The sequence below is a fragment of the Loxodonta africana genome, chromosome 12, assembly GCF_030014295.1.
Source record: "Loxodonta africana isolate mLoxAfr1 chromosome 12, mLoxAfr1.hap2, whole genome shotgun sequence".
In the NCBI taxonomy this organism is placed as follows: Eukaryota; Metazoa; Chordata; class Mammalia; order Proboscidea; family Elephantidae; genus Loxodonta; species Loxodonta africana.
The window spans coordinates 100698974-100722870 of NC_087353.1; the positions used below are offsets into that span (position 1 = coordinate 100698974).

General features: G+C 47.9%; 1 protein-coding gene across 1 annotated transcript in view; it reads right to left on the reverse strand.

Annotated features, from left to right (window-relative positions):
* Positions 1-1232: 1232 nt before the first annotated feature.
* GALNT17 (polypeptide N-acetylgalactosaminyltransferase 17) overlaps positions 1233-23897 on the reverse strand; it is a 538869-nt gene continuing 516204 nt past the window's right edge. The window contains exons 10-11 of the mRNA XM_003416636.4: positions 2808-2975; positions 1233-1687 (exon numbers count right to left, since the gene is read on the reverse strand). Of these exons, the coding sequence (XP_003416684.4) occupies positions 1559-1687; positions 2808-2975 (297 nt within the window). The 3' untranslated portion in view covers positions 1233-1558. The remainder of the gene's footprint in view (positions 1688-2807; positions 2976-23897) is intronic.

Below are 23897 nucleotides of genomic sequence, written 5' to 3' on the forward strand. Positions count from 1 at the left end.
GGTTCTGGGCAGGGGCTGGCCGGGGCAGCAGGAGGGAGAGAGATGGTAACGGGTAAAAGGGGCAGCCTTCCTGTCTGGGCACCACTCGAGGCCACCCCAGGACTCCACGCCCTTCTGGCCTTCTGCTTGGCCAGCGACGGGCAGCCAACCAGGCGAGCAGTGAAGCACCAAGCCCACAGCTACACATCTATGTTTGGTCTACCACACGCTCAGCTGCACGCATCCAGACACGCACCCATACGGAGCACACATGCTTGCACACACACGTACTTGCACACACACATGCTTGCAGACACCCTGCCATGCACACCACACAGCACACGTACTCACTCATATGCATGACACATGGCCATATATTAACTCTGATTTACAAGTGTACCCTAACCAGAGGGCAATTGGGGAAAAAAAAAAAATTATTACTCTTAAGAGAGGAAAACAACTGCCTTCTCCCTGTCAACCAGCAGAGTGTGGGGCAAGATGAGAGGAAGGCAGAGCTGCTTCTGGGTTTCTGGCCCTCCTGGGCTGGCTGCAGCCCTGAAGCCCCAGGTGGTGCCTCCTCTTGCTCTTCTCCCTGGGGCAGCCTGAGTGTCCAGGCATCCTGGTCCTCACACAGACAGGGTGGGCACCAACAGGCCCTAGCCCCGGCCCCTAGCAGCTGAGACCATCCTGCCTGCTCAGCAGACACAGGCAGAAGAGCCCGCCCCAGCACAAAGGAGCCTGGTGTCCAGGTGACCGGGAGCCGCAGCACCACTTCCTTCTAAGCCATCTCTGGGGAGGTCCAGAAGAGTCTGGAGCTGTCGCCACAAAAGCCACCCTGATGGGAGGGTTTGGGGGTGGTGGCTGTCTTGGGGTTGTGGATGGGCATCTGAGCAGAAGCAATCCAGGGGAAACTGAGTCTCAGGGTCTCGCTGCCTCCTCAGAGACAGAGGGGGGCTAGGATGTGGCTCAAGTCTCCCCCTGCCACTTTGATTAGGACCAAGATGGAAGTCAGAAGCTGCTGTGGATGCAAAAGGTGGGAGCGAGGAGGGGACCCTGCCGGTCCCAGATTCTGACCCCAGGGTGGGAGCGAGGAGGGGACCCTGCCGGCCCCAGATCCTGACCCCAGGGTGGGAGCGAGGAGGGGACCCTGCCGGCCCCAGATCCTGACCCCAGGGTGGGAGCGAGGAGGAGACCCTGCCGGCCCCGGATCCTGACCCCGGGGTGGGAGCAAGGAGGGGACCCTGCCGGCCCCGGATCCTGACCCCGGGGTGGGAGCAAGGAGGGGACCCTGCCAGCCCCGGATCCTGACCCCGGGGTGGGAAGATGACCAGGAGGAGATGTGGACAGTTTCACTCTTTTGCACCAGGTTACATCCGGGGCTGCAGAAGACACATCTCTGGTTTTCCAGAGCAGGGTGGGGGCCTTTCCACAGAGTGCAAGCCTCATGGGTGGGTGAGTGCCTGATGGGCAGAACGTCTCCCTCGGGGGCACGGGACGCTGGACAAACACCACTTCTCCCCTTGCTGTCTCTGCACCCCAGTGGCTGGTCCAGGGATGGACAGACCCCGGCTCCTGCTGGCTACTTAACGGAGTTCTTGATCGTCCACCTCTGCCCAGTGCAGCTGCGGAGAATGAGGTCGACGCCCGCCAGGCCACGGTTCTCCACCTCCAGGCAGCGTCCTGTGCCCTTGTTCATGATGGCTCCATTCTGGGAAAAGGGAGAGAGAGAAGGAAAAAGACAGAGAGGGGCAGACAGAGACACAGGCGTAACCACCTCTATACCTGGCACACGGCTTCTCATTGGGATCCAATCCCACTGAAATTCCATGCACAGGGAGGACTTGGGGAGCCTCCTCTGGGCACCCTTAAGTCAGAAAATAAATAAGCTTCATCAAGTTCAAGTGGCTGAGCCAGGCGATGGGCACTGGGTAGCGGGGTCAGAATGAGTTTTTTGGGTTTTGAGCCTAGCTCTCAGGAGCCCTGGTGGTACAGTGGTTAAGTGCTGGGCTACTAACTGAAAGGTCGGCAGTTCTAATCCACCAGACGCTCCGTGGGAGAAAGATGTGGCAGTCTGCTTGCATAGAGATTACGGCCTTGGAAACCCTATGGGGCACTTCTACTCTGTCCTATAAGGTCACTGTGAGTCAGAATTGATGCTGGTGTGTTTTGGTTTGGTAACCTAGCCCTCACGCTGACCCCATGTGTGCAAAGTAGAACTATGCTCCATAGGATTTTCACAGCTGTGACTTCTTAGAAGTGGACCACCAGGGCCTGTCTTTCAAGGTGCCTCTGGGTGGGTTTGAACCACCAACCCTTCAGTTGGTAGCCAAATGTCTAACCATTTGGGCCACCCAGAGTTGGAATCAATGCTACAGCAATTGGTTTTAACCAAGCTCTGGAGTCCCTAGGTTAACAGGCTTGGCTGCTAACCACAAGGTTGGAATTCGAGTCCACCCAGAGGCACCCAGGAAGGAAGACCTGGAGCTCTACCTCCCAAACATCAGCCTGGAGAGCCCTGCGGAGCGCGGCTCTGCTCTGACACACGAAGGGTCGCCATGGGTCAGAATCAGTTTGACGGCAGCTGTTCTTTCCTTCCTGTAACCCAGCCCTCGCACTGACAGTATTCGGTATCGGGAAGGCCGACTCCCATAGAAACCCCCCACTGATTCCCCGGCAAGTGCTCTGAGTCCAGGAGCCTGGCCTGGGGCTAGGAGACAGCACTCTGGGCTGCACCTGGCTGGGTCCCCTCGGGGAAGCCAGCTTTCCACCTGTGGCCTGCAGCATCCTCACCTGCCCCGGGCTGCTGGCCCAGGCCACGCAGCACTCACCTGGATGAAGTTCCAGCGTTTGTACAGACTGCTTTTGACCTTGTCACAGTCGAGAAGCTGGGGGAGTCGACTCTTGGCATTGTCCACCAGGCAGCGGGTGTCAGGGAGGAGCGTGGTGGTCCCCAGCGCGCCCAGGTGCAGGAAGCCTTCCTTGGTGTATCGGGCCAGCTGTGGGGGAGACGGAGAGCAGGGGTGGGAGGTAGGGTGTGAGCACAGGAGGAAGTCTGCAGGCCTCACCCGCCCCTACTGGTCAACACTGCAGAGACGGCCACCTCTAGTCCTGCCACCCCGACCCCCAGGGACCCATCCCTTAGCACAGCCTGCTCCAGGAAGCCCTCCTGGCCACTCCCTGATTGCTTCCGTAGCATGTCCTCAGCCAAGGTTTTAGGATTTTAGTTGCCTGTTTAGCAACAGGGGAAGCAGGAACAGAGAAGGAGCAGGGTCTCTGATTTCTAAAACCTGGCTGTGCTTTCAGGTGGCTGAGCCATCTTGAACAATTCACTAACCTCTCGGAGCCTCCATTTCCTCCTCATTTGTAAATTGGAATTAATCAGACCTGCACCGCTGCAAGGAGTCCCTGGGGGGTACAAACGGTTAATGTGCTCGGCTGCTAACCGAAAGGTGGAGGTTTGAGTCTACCGAGAGGTGCCTCAGAAGAAAGGCCTGGTTATCCACTTTCAAAAAATCAGTTATTGAAAACGCTATGGAGCACAGTTTTACTCCGACACACGTGGGGTCACCATGAGTCGGAAGTGATTCTACGGCAACCGTTTCTGGTTTTTTTTTACATTGCTGCAAAGGGCCCAGAGAGGCAACTCACTGAAGGAGAAACAGGTATGTCAGAAGGTATGGAACTGCACAGGTATTAAGAGACATTAAAAACTCAAACCCCAATGAGACACCACATTTTATAAAAATAGAGCTTCCTCATTGTGGCGATGTTAGCATAACTCAGGACCTCGCATCCCTGGGCTGGGGGGAGAGTAAATTACTACAATCTTTTTGGAAGGAAATTTCAAAATATGTACTTGGTGCTTTAAAAGTGTTCCTCCCTCCTTGACTCAGTAAGCCCCCTTTTAGAAATCTCTCCCAAGGAAAGAACCGGAACGTGAATGAATTTCATGTATATATAGGGTGTCCGCTGCAGCCTGGAACACGAGGGAAAAGCAGCCCCATCGTAAGTGTGCAGTGCAGTCCTGGTACTTGCTTTCTTGTCCGAGCAAGCAGCAAGCGGACACTGGGAGACAGGGGTAGGTGGCAAAAATGGCCACACCCTTCACTCTTCCCTGTGTGTGTCAGCTGCAGTAAGACTTCGCGGCAGCTCCCATCAAGAAATGGAGGCGATTTCCCTATCCCGGGAATGTTGGCCTGTGACTTGCTTTGGCCAAAAGAATGTAGCACGAGTGAGGGTGCACCTGTTCTTAGACTAGGCCTAAAAATGCCTTGCTGGCTTCCACCCAGGCTCTGGGAACCCTTCAGCCACCGTGGAGTTAGCCCAGGCTAGCCAGCTGGGGGATGAGAGACAGTGGCCCAGCCAATAGCCGGTCCACCACTGGACAGTGGATGAGGCCATCCTACATCAGCCAGCCCTCTGCTGACCTGCTAGCCTGAGTTATGCATTCAAGAGATGCCTGAATGAACGTGTAAAGTCAGTCAAGCCTGACCCAGATCCATCCAGCTGACCTGTACCCTCATAGACCAGAACCAAACCCATTGCCATCAAGTCATTCCAACTCATAGTGACCCTATAGCAATAATAAATGAATACTGCTTGAAGTCACTAAGTTTTGGGGTGGTTGTTATTTAGCACTCATTAACTGATACAGAGATGGTCTGCCCACCGACCCTTCCCACAACAGGGCCCATACTAGGTGGGGCTTCCCTTCCCTGGCTGCTCATTCATGGTGACCTCGTGTGTGTCAGAGTAAAACTCCGCTCTACATGATCTTCAAGGGCTGGTTTTTCAGAAGTAGATTTCCAGGCTTTTATTCCAAGGTGCCTCTAGGTGGACTCGAACCTCCAACCTTTTGGTTAGCAGCCAAGCGCATTAACCATTTACCCCACGCAGGGACTCCTTGTTGTTGTTATTAGGTGCTGTTGAGTCAATTTTCAAGCAGCCCTATGTGACAGAATAGAACTGCCCCACAGGGTTCTCTAGGCTGTCATCTTCACGGGAGCAGATCACCAGGTCTCTTTCTCTTACGAGGCTGCTGAGGGGGCTCGAATCGCGAACCCTTTGGTTTGCAGCTGAGCACTTTACTATTGTACCACCAAGGCTCCCCTAGGGACTCCTTAGTCCAACTTAAAGAAACAAACAAAATGTATTGACCCGTCTTACACACTCCTTAGGGGCAGAGTATGTGAGTAATTAATTTTGTTCCTTGCCAGGAGCAAATCACATACCAAGTGCTCAAAACATTTTTGTGGATGAGCACAATACACAGGGGGTGAATGTCTTCGTTTAAAAAACCCCGTCACGTCTGTTCAGTTAAACTCCATGGGTGTACTGCAAAGAGTCTCCTGTGTGCCCTCCTGGGGAGGGCTTGGGGAGGATATAGGTGGGCTGTGTTCCCACCGAGATGATCCCAGTGCAGCCTGAGGGTGACTGAGAGGCAAACGCGGTCCTGCGGTCCTGTCCCCACAGTCCTACGAGGCGGCTGAGGTAGCAGTGACGATTATTTATACAGCTGGAGTCCAATAAATTAAAAAAAATCAAAATACCAGCTAGCACGTACTGAAGGCATACTCAATATCCTCTCCAAGCACGGTATGGTTTTGTCGTTAGCTGCCTCGAGTCGGCAACCCCAGCACAACGGTTCGAAACGCTGCCCAGTCCTTCACCATCCCGTGATCAGCTGAGTGGGACCGTTGTGATCCCTCCGTAGAGTTTTTGTTGGCTGATTTTTGAAAGCCAGGCCTTTCTTCCTAGTCTGCCTTAGTCTGAAAGCTCTGCTAAAACCTGTTCAGCATCAAGGCAACACACAAGCCTCAACTAACAGGCAGGTGGTAGCTGTGCTTGAGGTGTATTGGACGGGAATCGAACCCAGGTCCTCCACGTGGAAGGCAAAAATTCTACCACTGAACCAGTGCCCTATAAGCATTGTATAACCTAAAATCCTGTTGCTGTCAAGTGGATTCCAACTCATAATGACCCCATGTGTTATAAACTCGAACTGTTCCACATGGTTTTCTTGCCTGTAATCTTAAGAGAAGCAGATTGCCAGGTCTTTCTTTTGCAGTACTGCTGGGAGTGTTCGAACCACCAACCTTTGGGTTAGTAGCTGAACATCTATATAGATCTTCAACTACAAATAACGTAATTTTCATAACAATTCTGTGAGATAGTTCCTATTACTCTCCCCATTTTATAGATAAGGAAACCGAGGCATGAAGACATCTGGTCACCTGCCTGGGTTCCCAGTTGGAAATCCTCGTTTGGCCTTGCTCCTTAGGTCCCGAGAGGCCCTGTGGCCTGGCTGTCCCAGCCCTGCAGCTGAGCACCAGAAGGGCTTCCTCGGGGCTTGCAGCAGATCCGGCCTGCACCCCCAGGGTCTGGGCGTTTCCACCTGGGGTGAAGGAAGATGGTGGCTCTGCCGAGTGAGTGTAGGAGTCCCTCTTCTCCTGGGGACCAGAGCCTCTGCGGCGGTCCCTACCTCCTGGTGAAAGCCCTCAGAAACTTTCCGCATAACCCAGAAGCAGGAGCCTGCCTGCTCCCTCCGACACAGTGACAGGGAGTTTATTCAGTGTCCTCGAGAGATGCAGAGAGCGTGTGCTTTAAACCCAAATTAGTTCCAAATCAGAGTCATTGTCGGAGGCAAAATGGAAAGAAAATCAGAAGCCCTCCTTCCCCTGCCTAAACAACGTCGCCCTGAAATTATTTAAATTCACTGAGTGCAGAGCGATGAGTGACGGCAAGCTGCCTTTATGTTCCCGGGAAAGATATACACAGCTGCTTATTGAAATTATGAATCAATCCATTATCCAGCAGGCAAATGAGCAGCGCCAGAAACATTAATTAACTGAGCGTATCTGTGACCCAGATGTTTAAAGAGCGAAGCGCAAGGCCACTGGGAGTCGGAGGTTTTCCTTGCTGAGGTCTGTCAGGGCATGAAAACAAGGGGATCCAGATATTAGAACCTGGAATGGCCAAATGCCACCCAGGCAAGCAGGTGTCAGGGTGGGCAGGGACAGGGGAGGTGGCTCTGGGTGGGATTTCTTGTCTGGGAAATGCACTGAGCTGCTGCATAGGCCCTGTCTGCCTAGGGAGCAGCCCCAGGGGCCGACACCTGGCTTCATTTTATGATGGAGTCAGGGGCAGGGAACTGGGGGCTGAAGCCAAGCCTACAAAGCTAGCACCCACTTCTCCTCCACACGGCAGGAGGCTGGAGAGCGCTGGGACCTGACATCAACCAAAAACAACAACAAAAAAATTCAAACCATTTGCCCTGGAATCGATTCGAACCCCATGTGTGCAGAGGAGAACTGCGCTCCATCGGGTTTTTAAGGCTTTCAGGTAGTAGTCAAGCCGTTAACCATTTGCACCACCCAGGGACTTGACATCAACCTCATCCCTGTTTTTGTCCCGGTCCTGGATCAGGAAGCTTCTGAGGTGACCTTTTGAGCAGGCTGAGTCCACCTACCACCGCTCCCTGACCCCTGGCTGAGACCCCACCCTCCCTCTTAAGCCCTCTGCTCCCTGCCCTCTGCATGTTCCACAGGCTTTCCTGCTGCCAGGACTTGGCTCCAACTGCCTCCCTACCAAGAAATGCTATTTATTGGCTTTCTTCTAGAAAGTTCTGGCTGTGACTTTCCTGAGGCTCAGGGTAGTTCTCTCTTCTGCAATGTCTTCTCCAACTCTTCCAGCCCCAGTCATCTCCTCTCTAGTCTTCAGAGCCACTAGATATCTAAGCCCTACTGCCCTCTTACTCATCTTGGCTGATGGACATCGGGGTTGTTTCCACTTTGGAGTTATTATGAATAATGGTGGTATGAACATTTGTGTACAAGTTTTGTGTGAATGTATGTTTTTAATTCTCTTGGGTATATTCCTAGGAGTGAAATTGCTGGGTTATATGGTAACTCTTAGGAGCTGTGGTGGCACAATGGTTAAGAGCTCGGCTGCTAACCAAAAAGTCGGCAGTTTGAATCTACCAGCTGCTCCACGGGAGAAAAGACCTGGCGATCTGCTCCCGAAATGATTACAGCCTTGGAAATCCTATGGGATAGTTCTACTCTGTCTTGGAGGGTTGTTGTCAAGGATTGAATTGTGTCCCCTAAAATATCTGTCAACTCGGCTAGGCCATGATTCCCAGTATTGTGTCATCTGATGTGATCTTCCTGTGTGTTGTAAATCCTGTCCCTATGGTGTTAATGGAAACCCTGGTGGCAGAGTGGTTAAGTGCTACGGCTGCTAACCAAAAGGCCAGCAGTTCGAATCCACCAGCTGCTCCTTGGAAATTCTATGGGGCAGTTCTACTCTGTCCTACAGGGTCGCTATGAGTCAGAATCGACTCGACGGCAACGGGATGGCTGGATGATATTAATGAGATTAGTGGCAGTTATGTTAATAGGGCAGGACTCCATCTACAAGAATAAAAACCCACTGCCATCAAGGTGATTCTGACTCACAGTGACCCTATAGGATAGAGAAGAGCTGCCCCATAGAGTTTCCAAGGAGCAGCTGGTGGATTCAAACTGCCAACCTTTTGGTTAACAGCCGTAGCACTTAACCACTACGCCACCAGGGTTTCTGTTAACACCATAGAGATAGGATTTACAACACACAGGAAGATCACATCAGATGACAAAATCGTGTTAATCCAACTGTTTGGAGATATAAAAGAGAGAAGTGAGCAGAAGAGACAGGGGGACCTCAAACCACCAAGAAACAAGAGTCAGGAGAATAGCACATCATTCGAACCCGGGGTCCCCACGCTGAGAAACTCCTTGACCGGGGAAGATTGATGACAAGGACCTTCCCCTAGAGCCGACAGAGAGAGAAAGCCTTCCCCTGAGCTGGTGCCCTTGGACTTGGACTTCTAGCCTCCCAGACTGTGAGAGAGTAAATGTCTGTTTGTTAACTTCATCCGCTTGTGGTATTTCTGTTACAGCAGCAGTAGATGACTAAGACAGTCACTATGAGTCGGAATCAATTTGATGGCAACAGTTTGGTTTGGGGTTTTATGGTAACTCTGTTTAAATTTTGAAGAACTGTCAAAATGTTTTCCAAAGCAGCTGCACCCTTTTACAGGTCCATCAGCAATGGACAAAGATTCCAATTTCCCCACATCCTCACCAACACTTGTAATTTTTTGTTTAAAATTTTATTTTTATTATAGCCATCCTAGCAGGTATGAATTGGTACCTCATTGTGGTTTTGACTTGGATTTCCATAATGATTAATGACATTGAGCATCTTTTCATGAAATTATTGGCCATTTGTATACCTTCATTGGAGAAATGTCTATTCAAACTCTTCACTTATTTTAAAAAATTACGTTTTTCATTGTTGAACAGTAAGTTTTTAAAATATATTCTTGATAAAAACAAAACAAAACCCTTTGCTGTCAATTCTGACTCATAGTGACCCTTATATAAGAGAGCAGAACTGCCCCATAGGGTTTCCAAGGAACAGCTGGTGGATTCAAACTGCTGACCTTTCGGTTAGCAGCCAAACTCTGAAACACTGCGCCACCAGGGCTCCATATTCTTGATACCTGACCCTTACTGGAAATGTGATTTGTAAATATTTTCTCCCGTTCTGTGGGTTATCTTTTCACTTTCCTTCTTTCTTTCTCTTTTTTTTAATTGTACTTTGGATGGAGGTTCACAGAGCAAATTAGCTTCTCATTAAACAATTAATACACACTGTTTTGTGACACTGGTTGCCACCCCCATGACATGCCAGAACTCTTCCCTTCTTGATCTGGGGTTCCCTGTTACCAGCTTTCCTGCCCCTCCTGCCTTCTTGCCTTGCCCCTGAGCTGTGGTGCCCATTTAGTCTCGTTTTGTTTTATGTGCCTGTCTAATCTTTGGAGGAAGGGTGACCCTCAGGACTGACTTCAGTACAACTCAGTACTTTAACTTTTTTTTTTTTTTAACTCAAAAAGGGTGCCCAGGGGCCATAGTCTTTCCATTTTCTCGATGGTGTCCTTTAATGCACAAAAGCTTTTAATTTTAATGAAGTCCAATATGTCTTTTTTTTTTGTTGCCTGTGCCTTTGACATCATATCTAAGAAATTGTTTCCCAGTCCAAGGTCATGGAGACTTCCATCTATGCTCTCTTTTGAGAGTTTTATAGTTTGGCTCTTACATATAGGCTCTGATCAATTTTAAATTATTTTTATATATGTTGTGAAGTAGGGCTCCAACTTCATTCTTTCGCACGTGGATATACAGTTGTCACAGCACTATTTGCTGGAAAAAACCTTTCTTTTCCCATTGAATGGTCTTGCCACCCTTGACACAAATCAGTTGACTATAGATGTGTGGGTTTATTTATGGACTCTCCTTTCTATCCCATTGATCTCTATGTCTACCCTTATTCCAGGACCAAACTGTCTTGATGGCTGTAGCTTTGCAGTAAGTTTTAAAATCGGGAAGTGTGAGTCTTCCAATTTTGCTCTTATTTTTTGAGATTATTTTGGATATCCTGGGTACCTTGAAATTCCATATAAACTGTAGGATCAGCTTGTCCAATTCTGCAAAAATGGCAGCTGGGATTTTTATAAGGATTACATTGACTCTGTAGATCAATTTCAGAAGTACTGCAGTCTTAACAATATTAAGTCTTCCAATCCATGAACATAGGATGTCTTTCTGTTCATTTAGGTCTTCTTCGATTTTTCTCAACAATGTTTTGTACTTTACAAAATGCAAGGCTTGTACTTTTTGGTTAAATTATTCCTAGGAATTGTATTCTTTTTGATTCTATTATAAATGAATTTTTTCTTAATTTCAGTTTTAGATTGCTCATTGCTGGTATAAGCAGTACCTAAAAGACACTTCCATGAATTCCAGGTAGCCACTCCGGTACTTCTTGGTCACTCAGAACTGTGAGCTCTGCCTCCTGCTTCCACAGGACCAGGTCTGGGTGCTGGACTGACCATACCTACTGAAGACCCATATGCCACCTGTATCTCAGCCTCTCCTACCTCTCCCTTCACTTACTTCATGTCTCCCTGGCAGTCTGTCTTGGGCTGAGTTCTCTAGAGAAGCAAAACCAGTGAAGTGTCTATATACATACAGAGAGAGAGAGAGAGATTTTATCAAGGAAATGGCTCATGTGGTTGTAGAGACTGAAAAGTCAGGAGATTTCTAACTCTTGTAGCTGTAGGGGTTGGCGAACCCAAGATAGGCAGGTAAGCTGGCAGGCCGCTGGCTCACAGACTGCAGAGGCTGACGAATCCCAAGATCAGCAGGTAAACTGCTAGCTCGAGTCCCAAAAACCAGAGGTCAAACAAACTGGAGCAAGCTGCAGGATCCAGAACGAGCAAAAGCTCACAAGCCTTGCCGGAAAGTCCACCTATATTAGATGCAAGCCATACTCCCAAGGAAACTTTCTTTCAACTGATTGGCTACTCACTGCAGATCCCGTCATAGAGGTGATCACATTATATCAGATCTCATTATGGTGGTGATTACATCATTATATGATGCAAGGGTACATCCTAACTGCCAAACCACTGAAAATCACAGCCCAGCCAAGTTGACCCACAACTTTAATGATCAGTCTACCCCTTGTCAATTTGACACCTGTACACATCTCCTTAAACCATATATAATCTCTGAATAAAGACAGTTATAAAGTCATACTTGTACCCAACATAATACGACTAACACATGTACAACTGAAAACACACTAGCCCTTTTTACACCTTAAAAGTAAAGAAAACTAAAAATATTTGATGCACACATACATAGCAGAAATACTCATAACAATTACAGTTTTTGTTTCTGCAACTGGTCACGTAGTCATAACTGCTATTTGGAACTACCTTCTTCCACCACCCATTCTATTTTCCCTTTGCCCTCAGCAAGCACCTGAGCTGATCATGGTTCTTTGCCTGGTGGGTTGACCCAAACCTTCATTCCTGAGAGGTTTCAGTCATTACTAGTTGTCATAGATTTAATTATGTCCTCCCTAAAATGTGTGTATCAACTTGGTTAGGTCATGATTCCCAGTATTGTGTGGTTGTCCTCCATTTTGTAATTATAATTTTATGTTGAGAGGATTAGTGGGATTGTAACATCATTCTTCCTCAGGCCACTTCCCTGATCCAATGTAAAGGGAGTTTCCATGGGGTGTGGCCTGCACCACATTTTCTCTCTCAAGAGATAAAAGGAAAGAGAAGCAAGCAGAGAGTTGGAGACCTCATACTACCAACAATGCAGCACCAGGGGCAGAGTGCATCCTTTGGACCCCGGGGTCCCTGCACCTGAGAAGCTCTTCAACCAGGGGAAGATTGAGGACAAAGATCTTCCTCCAGAGCCAACAGAGAAAGCCTTCCCCTGGAGCTGACACCCTGAATTTGGACTTGTATCATACTAGACTGTGAGAGAACAAATTTCTCTTTGTTAAAGCTATCCACTTGTGGTATTTCTGTTACAGCAGCACTAGAAGACTAAGACAGAATTTGGTATCGAGAGTGGGGTGCTGCCCTAACAGACACCTAAAATGTGGAAGCAGTTTTTGAACTGTGGTTAGACAGAGGAGCAGCAGCAACAGAGAGCCTGTAGCAGCAGAGAATCTGCAGCAGCAGAGAACCAACAGCAGCAGAACCAGGAGACCAGCGCGATACCGCGCTAGAGATGACCCACAGAGCCAGAGAGCTGAGTGCTTGTGCGCAGGAGGCTTCCTGGTGGAGTGGGGTGGCTCTAGGCATTTATTGGTGCAGCTACAGAGCTTTGGAACACTTGCCCAAGTGGTGCAGATGTGGGTGTGAGGCCTGAGGAGCTGAGAGATCAAGAAACCAGGAAGCAGAAGCTGAAGAGACAAGGAACAGAGGAAGCCGAGCCGTCTCGGTCTCCAAAGGTATGGCCATGACCTCAAGGGTTTCAAAGGGTGGAGCCACGGCCCCTGGTGTTTCTAAGGGTGGAGTTGCCACTCAGATGGAAGAGGAGAACGGTGCGCCTAAAGCTGAGGGAGCAAAGTTGCTGTCCCAGTGGGCCTGGAAGGCAGAGGTGAAGCTCAGGGCCGAAGGGCCTACGCTAAGAATCGGAGAATGTGGCCAATACCTACAGTCTGGAGGGCAGGGCTGTTGTGTAAATTGTCTCAGGGAACAAAGGATGAGTATGTGTTCTGCTGACTTGCTTGGTGCCTGTTATCCCTTCTTTCCCTCCAGTTTCTCCCATTTGTAATGGAAATGTCTAGCTTGTGCCTGTTCTGCCATTGTACCTCTGGAAGCAGATAACTTGTATTCTAGACTCACAGATGAAGAGGAATTTTTTGATTTTGGACTTGGAGTTAAGACTTTTGCTATGGTTTGGACTTGTAACCTACTAGACTGTGAGGGAATAAATTTCTCTTTGTTAAAGCCATCCACTTGTGGTATTTCTGTTATAGCAGCACTAGATGACTAAGATACTAGTCATGTCAGAATTAGGTTGTTGTAGTTTATCACTGATCTTAATCACAGGGCATGGAAGTTCTAAGAGATGCCCTAAGGGATCTCCTATATTCCAGATATACTCTTCTTTACCTCCACTATGTAATATCAATCCGATTTCCTCTTGGGAATCATGATCAATCGCACCAACCAATATGGTAACTCCTTTTCTTGCCTGTAGACTCAGAAGCATAAGAAATCCAAAGTGGCAAGGTGGCATTTTTAACTCCCAGTTCAATGGAATCAGTAATGTGTCTTTAGGTGGGAGCAGTCCTCCCTTTGGAACTAAGACATCTAGACCTGCTGAGCATAGGATCACAGGTACGGGAAGCAAAAATTTCGCGAGTGGGTCATGAGGGGTAATAGTGAATGGTGCCACTCCCATTTCCACATCTTGATTCCTGGACCCAAGAATCCTGGCAATGGGAAAAATGGCACCATATATTGGATGCTGGTTTAGAGCATATACAACCTCCTGGAGAACACTGCCCCAACCCTGCAAGATATTGCCACCTAGTTGGTGCTGTAATTGAGTCTTCAGAAGGCCATTTCATTGTTCTACCAAGGCAGCTGCTTCAGGATGATGGGAAACACCGTAAGACCAGTAAACTCCATGAGCGTGGGTCCACTGCCACACTTCATTTGCTGTGAAGTAAGTCCCTTGATCTGAGGCAGTGCTGTGTGGGACACCATGATGGTGGATAAGGCATTCTGTAAGTCCACAGATGGTAGTTTTGGCAGAAACATTGAGTGTAGGGAAGGCAAATCCATATCCAGAGTGTCTATTCCATTAAGGACAAAACACTGCCCTTTCCGTGATGGAAGTGATCCAACGTAATCAACCTGCCACCAGCTTGCTGGCTGATCACCTGGAGGAATGGTACCATATCAGAGACTCAGTGTTGGTCTCTGCTGCTTGCAGATTGGGCACTCAACAGTGGCTGTAGCCAAGTCCCCCTTGGTGAGTGGAAGTCCATGTTGCTGAGCCCATGCACAACCTCCATCCCTGCCACCATGGCCACTTTGTTCATGAGCACATTGGGCAATGATGGGATTGGCTGGGGAAAGAAGATGACTGGTTTCCACAGAACCTGTCATCCTATCTGCCTGATTGTTAAAATCCTCCTCTGTGGAGGTCACTCTTTGGTGAGCATTCAAATGAGACTCAAATATGTTTACTTCTTTGGCCCATTCACAGACGTCTGTCCACATACCTCTCACCCATACCTCCTTGTCTCCAATTTTCCAGTCATGTTCTTTCCAAGTCCCTGATCATCCCTGGCCAAACCACTGGCCACCACCCACGAATCAGTACACAGTTGCACATCTGGCCATTTCTCCTTCCAAGCAAAGTGAACAAACAGGTGCACTGCTCCAAGTTCTGCCCACTGGGAGGATTTCCCTTCACCACTGTTCTTCAGGGAGGTCCCAGAAAGGGGCTATAGTGCTGCTGCTGACCACATTCGAATGGTGATTGCATATCACGCAGAACCATCTGTAAACCAGGCACAAGTTTTCTCTTCCTCAGTCAGCTGGTCATAAAGAACTCCCCATGATGCCATAGGTGCAGATTGGGAGATGGAAGGTAAATGTGACAGGAGCAGAGATCATGGGCGTTTGGGCCACTTCCTCATGCAACTTACTTGTGCCTTCAGGTCCTGCTCAGGCCAGATCTTATATATACCACTTCCACTTACTGATGGAGTGCTACTTTGCACGTTCAACTTTACGGCTCTGTGGGTCAGACAACATCCAGGTCATGATGGGCAGTTCGGGCCGCATGGTGACTTGGTGGACCATGGTTAAGTGTTCAGTCTCTATTAAGGTCCAGTAACAAGCCAAAAGCTGTTTCTCAAAACGAGAGTAGTTATCTGCAGAGGATAGCACGGTTTTGCTTCAAAATCCTAAGAGTCTGCGCTGTGGCTCACCAATAGGGGCCTGCCAAAGACTCCAAACAGCGTCTCTGCCACTGACACTTCAAGAATGGATCAGCCAGATCATATGATCCAAGCAGCAGAGCAGCTCGCATGGCAGCCTGAACCTGTTGCAGAGCCTTCTCTTGTTCTGGGCCCCACTCAAAACTGGCAGTTTTTGGAATCACTTGATAAATAGGCCAGAGTATCACTCCCAAATGAGGGATATGTTGCCTCCAAAATCCAAAGAGGCCCACCAGGCATTGTGCCTTCTTTTTAGTTGTGGGAGCAGCCAGATACAATAATTTATCCCTCACTTTAGGAGGAATATCTCAACATGTCCCACACCACTGGACCTTAGGAATTTCATTGACGTGGAAGGTGCTTGAATTTTTTGTCAGATTAATTTCCCACCCTCTAGCACAGAAATGTTTTACCAATAAGTCCATAGTCATTGAGACTTCTTCCTCACTAGGTCCAGTCAGCATAATGTCATCAATGTAATGGACCATCGTGATATCTTGTGGAAGGCAAAGGCAATCAATAACCTGACTTCCATAGGCTCCCACTCCAACTGGTGGGCCACAGTGATGTTTTGGGTCTCTTGGAATCAGTGTCAGTTCAGAGCCAGTATCTAGTAATCCCCCAAAAGTCTGATTATTTCCTTTTCCTCAATGAACAGTCACTCTCGTAAAAGGCAGTAGATCCCTTTGGGGAAGGCTGGGAGAAAGATTAACGGTCTAAGTTTTTGGCAGTGTTGTGGAGTCCTTCCTCAAGGGGACTTGGCCTCCCCTTCATTCAAGGGGTTGTGGGTCTGTAAACTAGCTCAAGTCTGGGAATTGATTGAGGGGCTGTGACTCTCCATTCCGGTGATTCAAGTTAGACTGCTGTTCACGTGACCTACAATTCTTCTGCTTTATAGATCAAGTAAAATATTTAGTAGATTTCCCATCTATTTCATTCCTAGGGACACCATGACTAAGTAGCCAACGCCATAAGTCTACAGGAGTCAGACTATCCCATTACTGCTTTGACTCCGCTGTCCATTACTGTAACCATGCCTCCCTTGTCTGTTGACTGAGTGCTGCCACTTGACCCCTACCACCACAGGCTCAATCAGCCCCAATATAGTTAGGTGTCTTAATTCAGTAAGGGCAGCTTCCACTGTCAAATCAGACTTACATAAAATAGCAATCACAGCGGTCTTCAAGGATGCTGGGGCACCCTTCACAAATTTTTTCCTCACCATTGTGAGAAGACGTGTGTCCTCTGGGCAGTCCACATGTGCGCCTGTGGGTCGTCTCAGGAAAAGTCAGCTTTCAGCGCAGTCAGCAGGACAGAGGCGTGATATTCTGACCATGCTGTCTAATTTTAATCTAGATTTCCAGACTAACAGCTATGTTGTTTGAGAAAAGCATGTTTCTCCTTGGTGGTCAAAACCAGACCGTGAAACCACATGCCGTGAGGGTCTTCACCAAGTGGCCATCTGCACCCCTCAAAGCACCCACACCCCAGAAGAGTGCTGTCTAAGTGCTGTTGACAGCAAGGTATTTTTTTCTTTTTGCAAGATAGACAAAGAAAATACATGTCAGCATCTTGTGATCATAATGTAAGCATTCTTTGAAACTATCTGTAATCACTAACTATCCTATTAATAATCAGTAACCAATCAGAGTGTGATTAGTACAATATTAATTGATTTTTCTGTAATTGCCCTTCCTGTGGTTTGGTTCCTCTTTTTACTCCATAAGCATACTTGTATAACGAAACTGCCCCAAGACTACCTGGCTCCATTTCCAATGGGCTATATAGTTTCCCCATTGCAATCATTTTATACCCTTATTAAACCTCTCTGTTTTGATTTGAAACAGCACTCCAGTTTTTCTCTACAACAGGGTCTAACCTGATAAATCCACTCTAACACACCAATTTCCCTAAGCCTTTGGATACCTTTTTCTACTATATAGCAAGGCAGGTCTGGTACTTCAACTTGACTGAGTGTGGGCCACCACGTAATCCATGCTTCAGTGACCCAACCAAATAAACTATCAGATCCTTTCCTAACCTCTCAAGCTGAAACACTGAATGAAGAATCTGTACTTAGTAAGCCCATATCAATAAACTCAGACTGATTCATCTCTATGTTCCTTGTACCATCATCCCACACCCTTAATAGCCATTCCCAGACATATTCTCTAGGTTTCTGTTTGTACATATTAGAAAAGTCAAGCAGTGTTTTTGGAGTGTAGTGTACCTCCTCATTGGACAAATCTGTTGCAAAGGACCTCTTCAAAGTGTTGAAGAGCAAAGATGTCACCCTGAAGACTAAGGTGAGCCTGAACCAAGCCATGGTATTTTCAATCGCATCATATGCATGTGAAAGCTGGACAATGAACAAGGAAGACCGAAGAAGAGTTGACACCTTTGAATTGTGGTGCTGGCGAAGAATATTGAATATACCATGGACTGCCAAAAGAACGAACAAATCTGTCTTAGAAGAAGTACAACCAGAACGCTCCTTAGAAGCAAGGATGGCGAGACTGTGTCTTACATACTTTGGACATGTTGTCAGGAGGGATGAGTCCCTGGAGAAGGACATCATGCTTGGCAGAGTACAGGGTCAGTGGAAAAGAGGAAGACCCTCAACGAGGTGGATTGACACAGTGGCTGCAACAACGACCTCAAGCATAACAACGATTGTAAGGACGGCGTAGGACCGGGCAGTGTTTCGTTCTGTTGTGCATAGGGTCGCTATGAGTCGGAACCAACTCGACGGCACCTAACAACAACAACAACAGTGTACCTCCTCCTGGGTCACACTGTGTACTTCACCTTTTGGGGCTTGCTGGGACTTTAGTCTAGTTATAGGTCTAGAAGCCAAAACGGGTGGTGGGAATGTGTTTTGAGAACATTCAGCATTGTCCTGTAAGGCATTTACCTCAGGCGATGCCCAGGCAATGACTCAGACAAAGGCTCTTCAGACACAGCTGGGTTAATCTCATCAGATGTGAGTGGAGGGGCTAATGCTTTTACTGGAGAGGGTGGCTTAACGGACAAAGATGGTGTTATCTCTTCAGATGGGGGTAGGAGAGCTGGTTCTGTAGGCAGGCATGATTCAATGGAATTTAAGGGCTCAACGTCCCCAGCTTCCTGATTATCTGCCTATATGTCTGTCATGGATTGAATTGTCTCCCCCAAAATATGTGACAACTTGGTTACGCCATGATTCCCAGTATTGTATGCTTGTCCTCCATTTTGTGATTGTAATTTTATGTTAAGAGGATTAGGGTGGGATTGGAACACCACCCTAACTCAGGTCACTGCCCTGATCCAATGAAAAGGGAGTTTCCCTTGGGTGTGGCCTGCACCATCTTTTAGCTCTTGAGAGATAGATAAAAGGAAAAGGAAGCAAGCAGAGAGGGGGGACCTCATACCACCAAGAAAGCAGCACCACGAGCAGAGCGCACCCTTTGGACACAGGGTCCCTGTGCCTGAGAAGCTCCTTAATCAGGGGAAGACTGAAGACAAGGACTTCCTCCAGAGCCAAGAGAGAGAAAGCCTTCCCCTGGAGCTGATGCCCTGAATTTGGACGTGTAACCTACTAAACTTTGAGAAAATAAATTTCTCTTTGTTAAAGCCATCCACTTGTGGTGTTTCTGTTACGACAGTACTCGATAACTAACACAATGTCCCCATCCCAGGTTTCAGGATCTCATTTCTTCCCGATCAATGCCCTCACTTTAACTTCAGACACCTCTTGAGGTTGGCAATTGAGTTGGCATTGTAATTCAGCCACTCTTATGATAAGACTCTCGGTTTGATTTTTGGCAATATCGGGTCTGTTAGTACAAGAAATAAGGCTTTCTTTCAAGGCACAAGTGGAAGCTTTGACGTCGTTTATGTGGTACTTGAGCTTTGACTCTGAAGCCCTGAGCACATCTCTTTCTTTCACCAGTTTATCTAGAGATTGTAAGACCAACCAACCAGCTTCCTTACACTTCTCATTATTATACAATTGTAGGAACATATCAAAATGCTATCACCCAGAGCTCCACCTCTCACCAATACATCATCTGTTGGTGCTGATATTTTGCATATTTCTATTGCCACCTCATGCCATGGATTAGCAGTGCCCTCTTTACTACTGGAAGCATAGCCACCAACATCTTTTAGACTAACCAGACTTGAGAATCAATTTAGAAAACTCATCCTTACAACTGTATTTTTCTAGAACCACTCTCGGTACCAAATTTCTTCGGCGGGTTCTCTAGAGAAGCAAAACCAATGAAGTGTCTATACACATACATACATATATAAAAAATATATATATACATGTATTACATATATACATATATGCATATAATAGGCCTCTGGCTCAGACTGCAGAGGCTGACAAATCCCGAGACTGGCAGGTAAGCTGCCAGCTCAAGTCCCAAGAACTGGAGGTCAGATGAACAGGAGACAGCTGCAGAATCTAAAGCACGCAAAAGCTGGGACCCTTGCCAGAAAGCCCACCTATACTGGATGCAGGCCACACCCTCAAGGAAACTCCCTTTCAACTGATTGGCTACTCACAGCAGACCCCATCATGGAGGTGATCATATTACATCAGATCTCATCATGGAAGTAATTACATCATGATACTACTACCAAACTACATCATAACTGCCAAACCACTGAGAATCATGGCCCAGCCAAGTTGACACACAATCTTAATGATCACACAGCCCTATCCAACATCTCTCCCACTTCCACCAGGGTCTAGATTTAAAACCATGTCCCCCTCCTTCAGTCTCCTAGCCTATGTCTTGGGGCCTCACTGCCCTCAGAGAATCTCACCTCCCACTTTGTTGAGTAGTTATCTCTCCAACCCCTCAAATCCTGTCTTTGCTTCCTCACCTCCTTTAGTCTCTGTCCCCTCCTCACCCTGCAGGTACCTAAGCCATTATCTCTCCCTTCTCTTTTCATTTCTTCAATCTGGTAAACCTGCAAACATAACCAGATTTTTATTCCCAGAAGATCCTCCCCAGCAACAGCTCTAGGTATCTCCTAGCTTTCTCCTTGGATTTCCTCTCTCCTATTCTTGTTGTGGAAACCCTGGTGGCGTAGTGGTTAAGTGCTACGGCTGATAACCAAAGGGTCGGCAGTTCGAATCTGCCAGGTGCTCCTTGGCAACTCTATGGGGCAGTTCTACTCTGTCCTATAGGGTCGCTATGACTTGGAATCGACTCCACGGCAGTGGGTTTGGTTTGGTTATTCTTGTTGCGTGCCCTTGAGTCAATTCCAACTCACAGGGATCCGATAGGACAGAGTGGAACTGCCCCACAGGGTTTCCAGGTTGTGAAGCAGACTGCCACATCTACCTCCTGCAGAGCAGCTGAGAGGTTTGAACTGCTCACCATTTGATTAGCAGCCAAGTGCTTGAACCATTGCGCCACCAGGGCTCCATTTCTTATTCTGACTGCTTCGCAATTTGGTTTCTGCCACCCCCATTTCATTGGATTTGCTCTTTGGAACGCCACCGTGATCCATTAATTATCGACTTCAATTCCTTTTTCTTAGTCCTAATATTGAGCACCAACTATGGCCCATACACTGATGGGTGCAGATGGTACAGCCTCTGCTCCCTCCACACCACTCTCTTGAAGAGCTACTCCATTCTCAAGACTTTAAATAGTGCTTAGAGTCCCTGAGCGGTGCAAACAGTAAGCACTCAGTTACTAACCAAAAAGTTGGAGGTTCAAATCCACCCAGCAGCACTGCGGGAGAAAGGCCTGGTGTTCTACTTCTGAAAGATCACAGCCATTGAAAACCCTATGGAGCACAGTTCTACATGGGTTCGCCATAAGTCGGAAGTGACACAAAGGCAAATGTTCATTTTGGATATGCTAATTAACTTGGCTAAATATGCAAATTTCTATTTCAAAACCACACTTTTCCTGCAATTCCAAATTTGTATATATTAACTTCCTACTTGACATGTCTACTCGATGTCTAACACGTGTCTCAAATGTGCCTGACCAAAGGGGAACCCAGCCTCTCCTGTGTCTCCCACCCTCCCCTACACACTCATCCAGAGTCTTTCCGCCTTGGTGATGACTTCTCCATCCTTCCAGCAAGGACTGTGACTTTAGCCTTGGCTCGGTTTTTTCTCTGACCCAGCATATCTGACCACCTCCACTACTTCTCTGTCCCACGCCACCCTTACCTCTTGACCACATAAGTGCACTGGCTTCCTAACATGTCTCCCAGCTCCCAGCCTTGCCTCCCTGTCTCTTTCCCACATAGCACCCAGAGTGACTGACCTGAAAACATCATAACTGCGCTGTTGAAAATTATATTCCTTTAACATAGAGTTACATCATGCCATTCTTCTGCTTCCCGTCTTACTCAAAATGAAAGTAAAAAGTCCTTACAAGGATGACAAAATTTTACAATCCTACAAGACCCAACTCAACCTGATAAGAGCTCTCTGAGCTCAAAACCCACCACTTTGCCCCTTGCTCCATCCATTCCAGCCACAAGTGGCCTCCTTGCTGATCTGTGCACATGCCAGGCCAGCTCCGGCTCAGAGCCTCTGCACTGGTTATTCCTTCTCTCTCTGTCCAAACTCACTCCCCACTTACGGCCAACAAGCAACCAGCTCACTGCTGGACACCAAGTCCTGAGCTCTCCCCCAGGATCTCCACCAGCCAACTTGAGTCACATTTACCCCCTCCCTCTCCTTTATCTTCTCATCCACAAAGTTGCAAGCTCTATAATTTCTGCCTCCATCATGTCTCTTATGTTTCTTCCTAAAACTCCAGGTGTGATTATTCTGAAAACCTGACTGCTGTGTGGCTTTCTACCTGGTCCTCCTGCCTCCAGGACTTTGCAGTTTCAACCTATCCTACCCAAGTCTGTAGGTTCAAATCACACTACTCCCTGCAACAACCTGAAATTGCTCCCACTGCCCACCAATTTAAGAAAAAACTTTCTACCACGACCTTTCCCGAGAGAGCCTGTAATTACCTTTTCAGGCTTAGTTCTTGGTTTCCTGGCTTAGTCAGATTACTTGAGGTTCCTCAAAAGCAGCCCAAAGTTCTGCCTTCTGTATGGAGGGCACTCACGCCCCCATCCCCACCCTATCTCCACAGGTTCCACAGAGCTCCCCTCTTGAATGTGATCTCTTTCAACTTATTTGATACTTTATGAGCATGTCGAGGACCAAGAACCTTGCATAAAGCGAGTGCTCCGTACATGTCTTTTGAATTGAATGCAATTATTCTAAATTTGGCTGCTGAGCCACAACCTTAACGCATTAGAAAAAACCTCAAAGCTCAAATACAATTAATTCTCATTGGGGGTGGGGAGGGTGGAGCGAAGAATTTGCTATTTGAGATGATCTAAGAGACATACACAACCATTAACCCACATTTAACAGCCTGGAGGGAAAACTGAAACACGCACGCCGCAGCCAGATAAACACCAGCCAAACAATCGGGATGACTCTAGAACACGGCAGAATTCAACGAGTTGTCAATGAAAACATGGGTCGCAACTGCTTTGGTATTAAGGTTTTTCTCATTACTTTAAAATCAGGCAGTCGCTGCAGAAAAACATGGCTACGTGAAAAATGCCGTTTGCTCAGCAACCAACGGGAGACAGTGAGCAGTGTTACATGGATTCAAACCTGCTTTGGGGTGATTTTATTTGTTTATTGCTTGGTTGAAGCCCAAAAGAATGGTTTCTTGTGACCCCATGGACATAAACATATTCTTAAAAACAAACAGACCTTCTTCACTGTCCTGGGCAGGTGGGAATCAGGGCCAGGACAAAGAAAGAGGCAGCCCAGCAAGGGACAGGAGCCCTCCAGGGCCACCAGGGAGCAAAGACCCAGTTCCTCCTGGAAACAGTGGAGGCCTTGGGCCGGGGAACATCTCAACCCCCACTGGCCTTTTGACATTTACAGAGAACTCTACCTTCAGGTACTTCATCAGGAGAGACAAATCGCTGGAGAAAAGGACGTCACACTTGGTAAAGTACAGGGTCAGCGAAAAACACAGAGACTCTTAATGAGATGGACAGACACAACAGCCCCAACCACGGACTCAAACATACCAACCATCACGGAGATGGAGCAGGACTGGGCAACGTTCCGTTTTGCTGCACGTGGTGTTGCCATGAGTCAGAGCCCCCTGGAAGGCATCTAACAACGATGGCAACTGCCTTTGGGACTTCTCAATGCCAGATCCCAAACTGAATACAGAAAAGAAGAACTATCTCAGAAACGTTTCTGAAAGTGGAGGGGTGGTAGATTTCTGGGAGCTGGTGTGGAGAAAAGGTCTGACTGCAGAGGCATCCCTTTGGGGGTGATGGAAATGTTCCATGTCTCCACTGCGGAGGTGGCATCGCAGGTGTGGATATCGTTGCTGTTAGCTGTACTGGGTCAGCTCTAACTCACGGCGACCACACGTATAACAGAACAAAACTCTGCCTGGTCCTACACCATCTTCATGATCGTTCATCTGTTTGAGCCCACTGTGTGGCGACTGTGCCAATCCATCTCACTGAGGGTTTCCCTCTTTTTT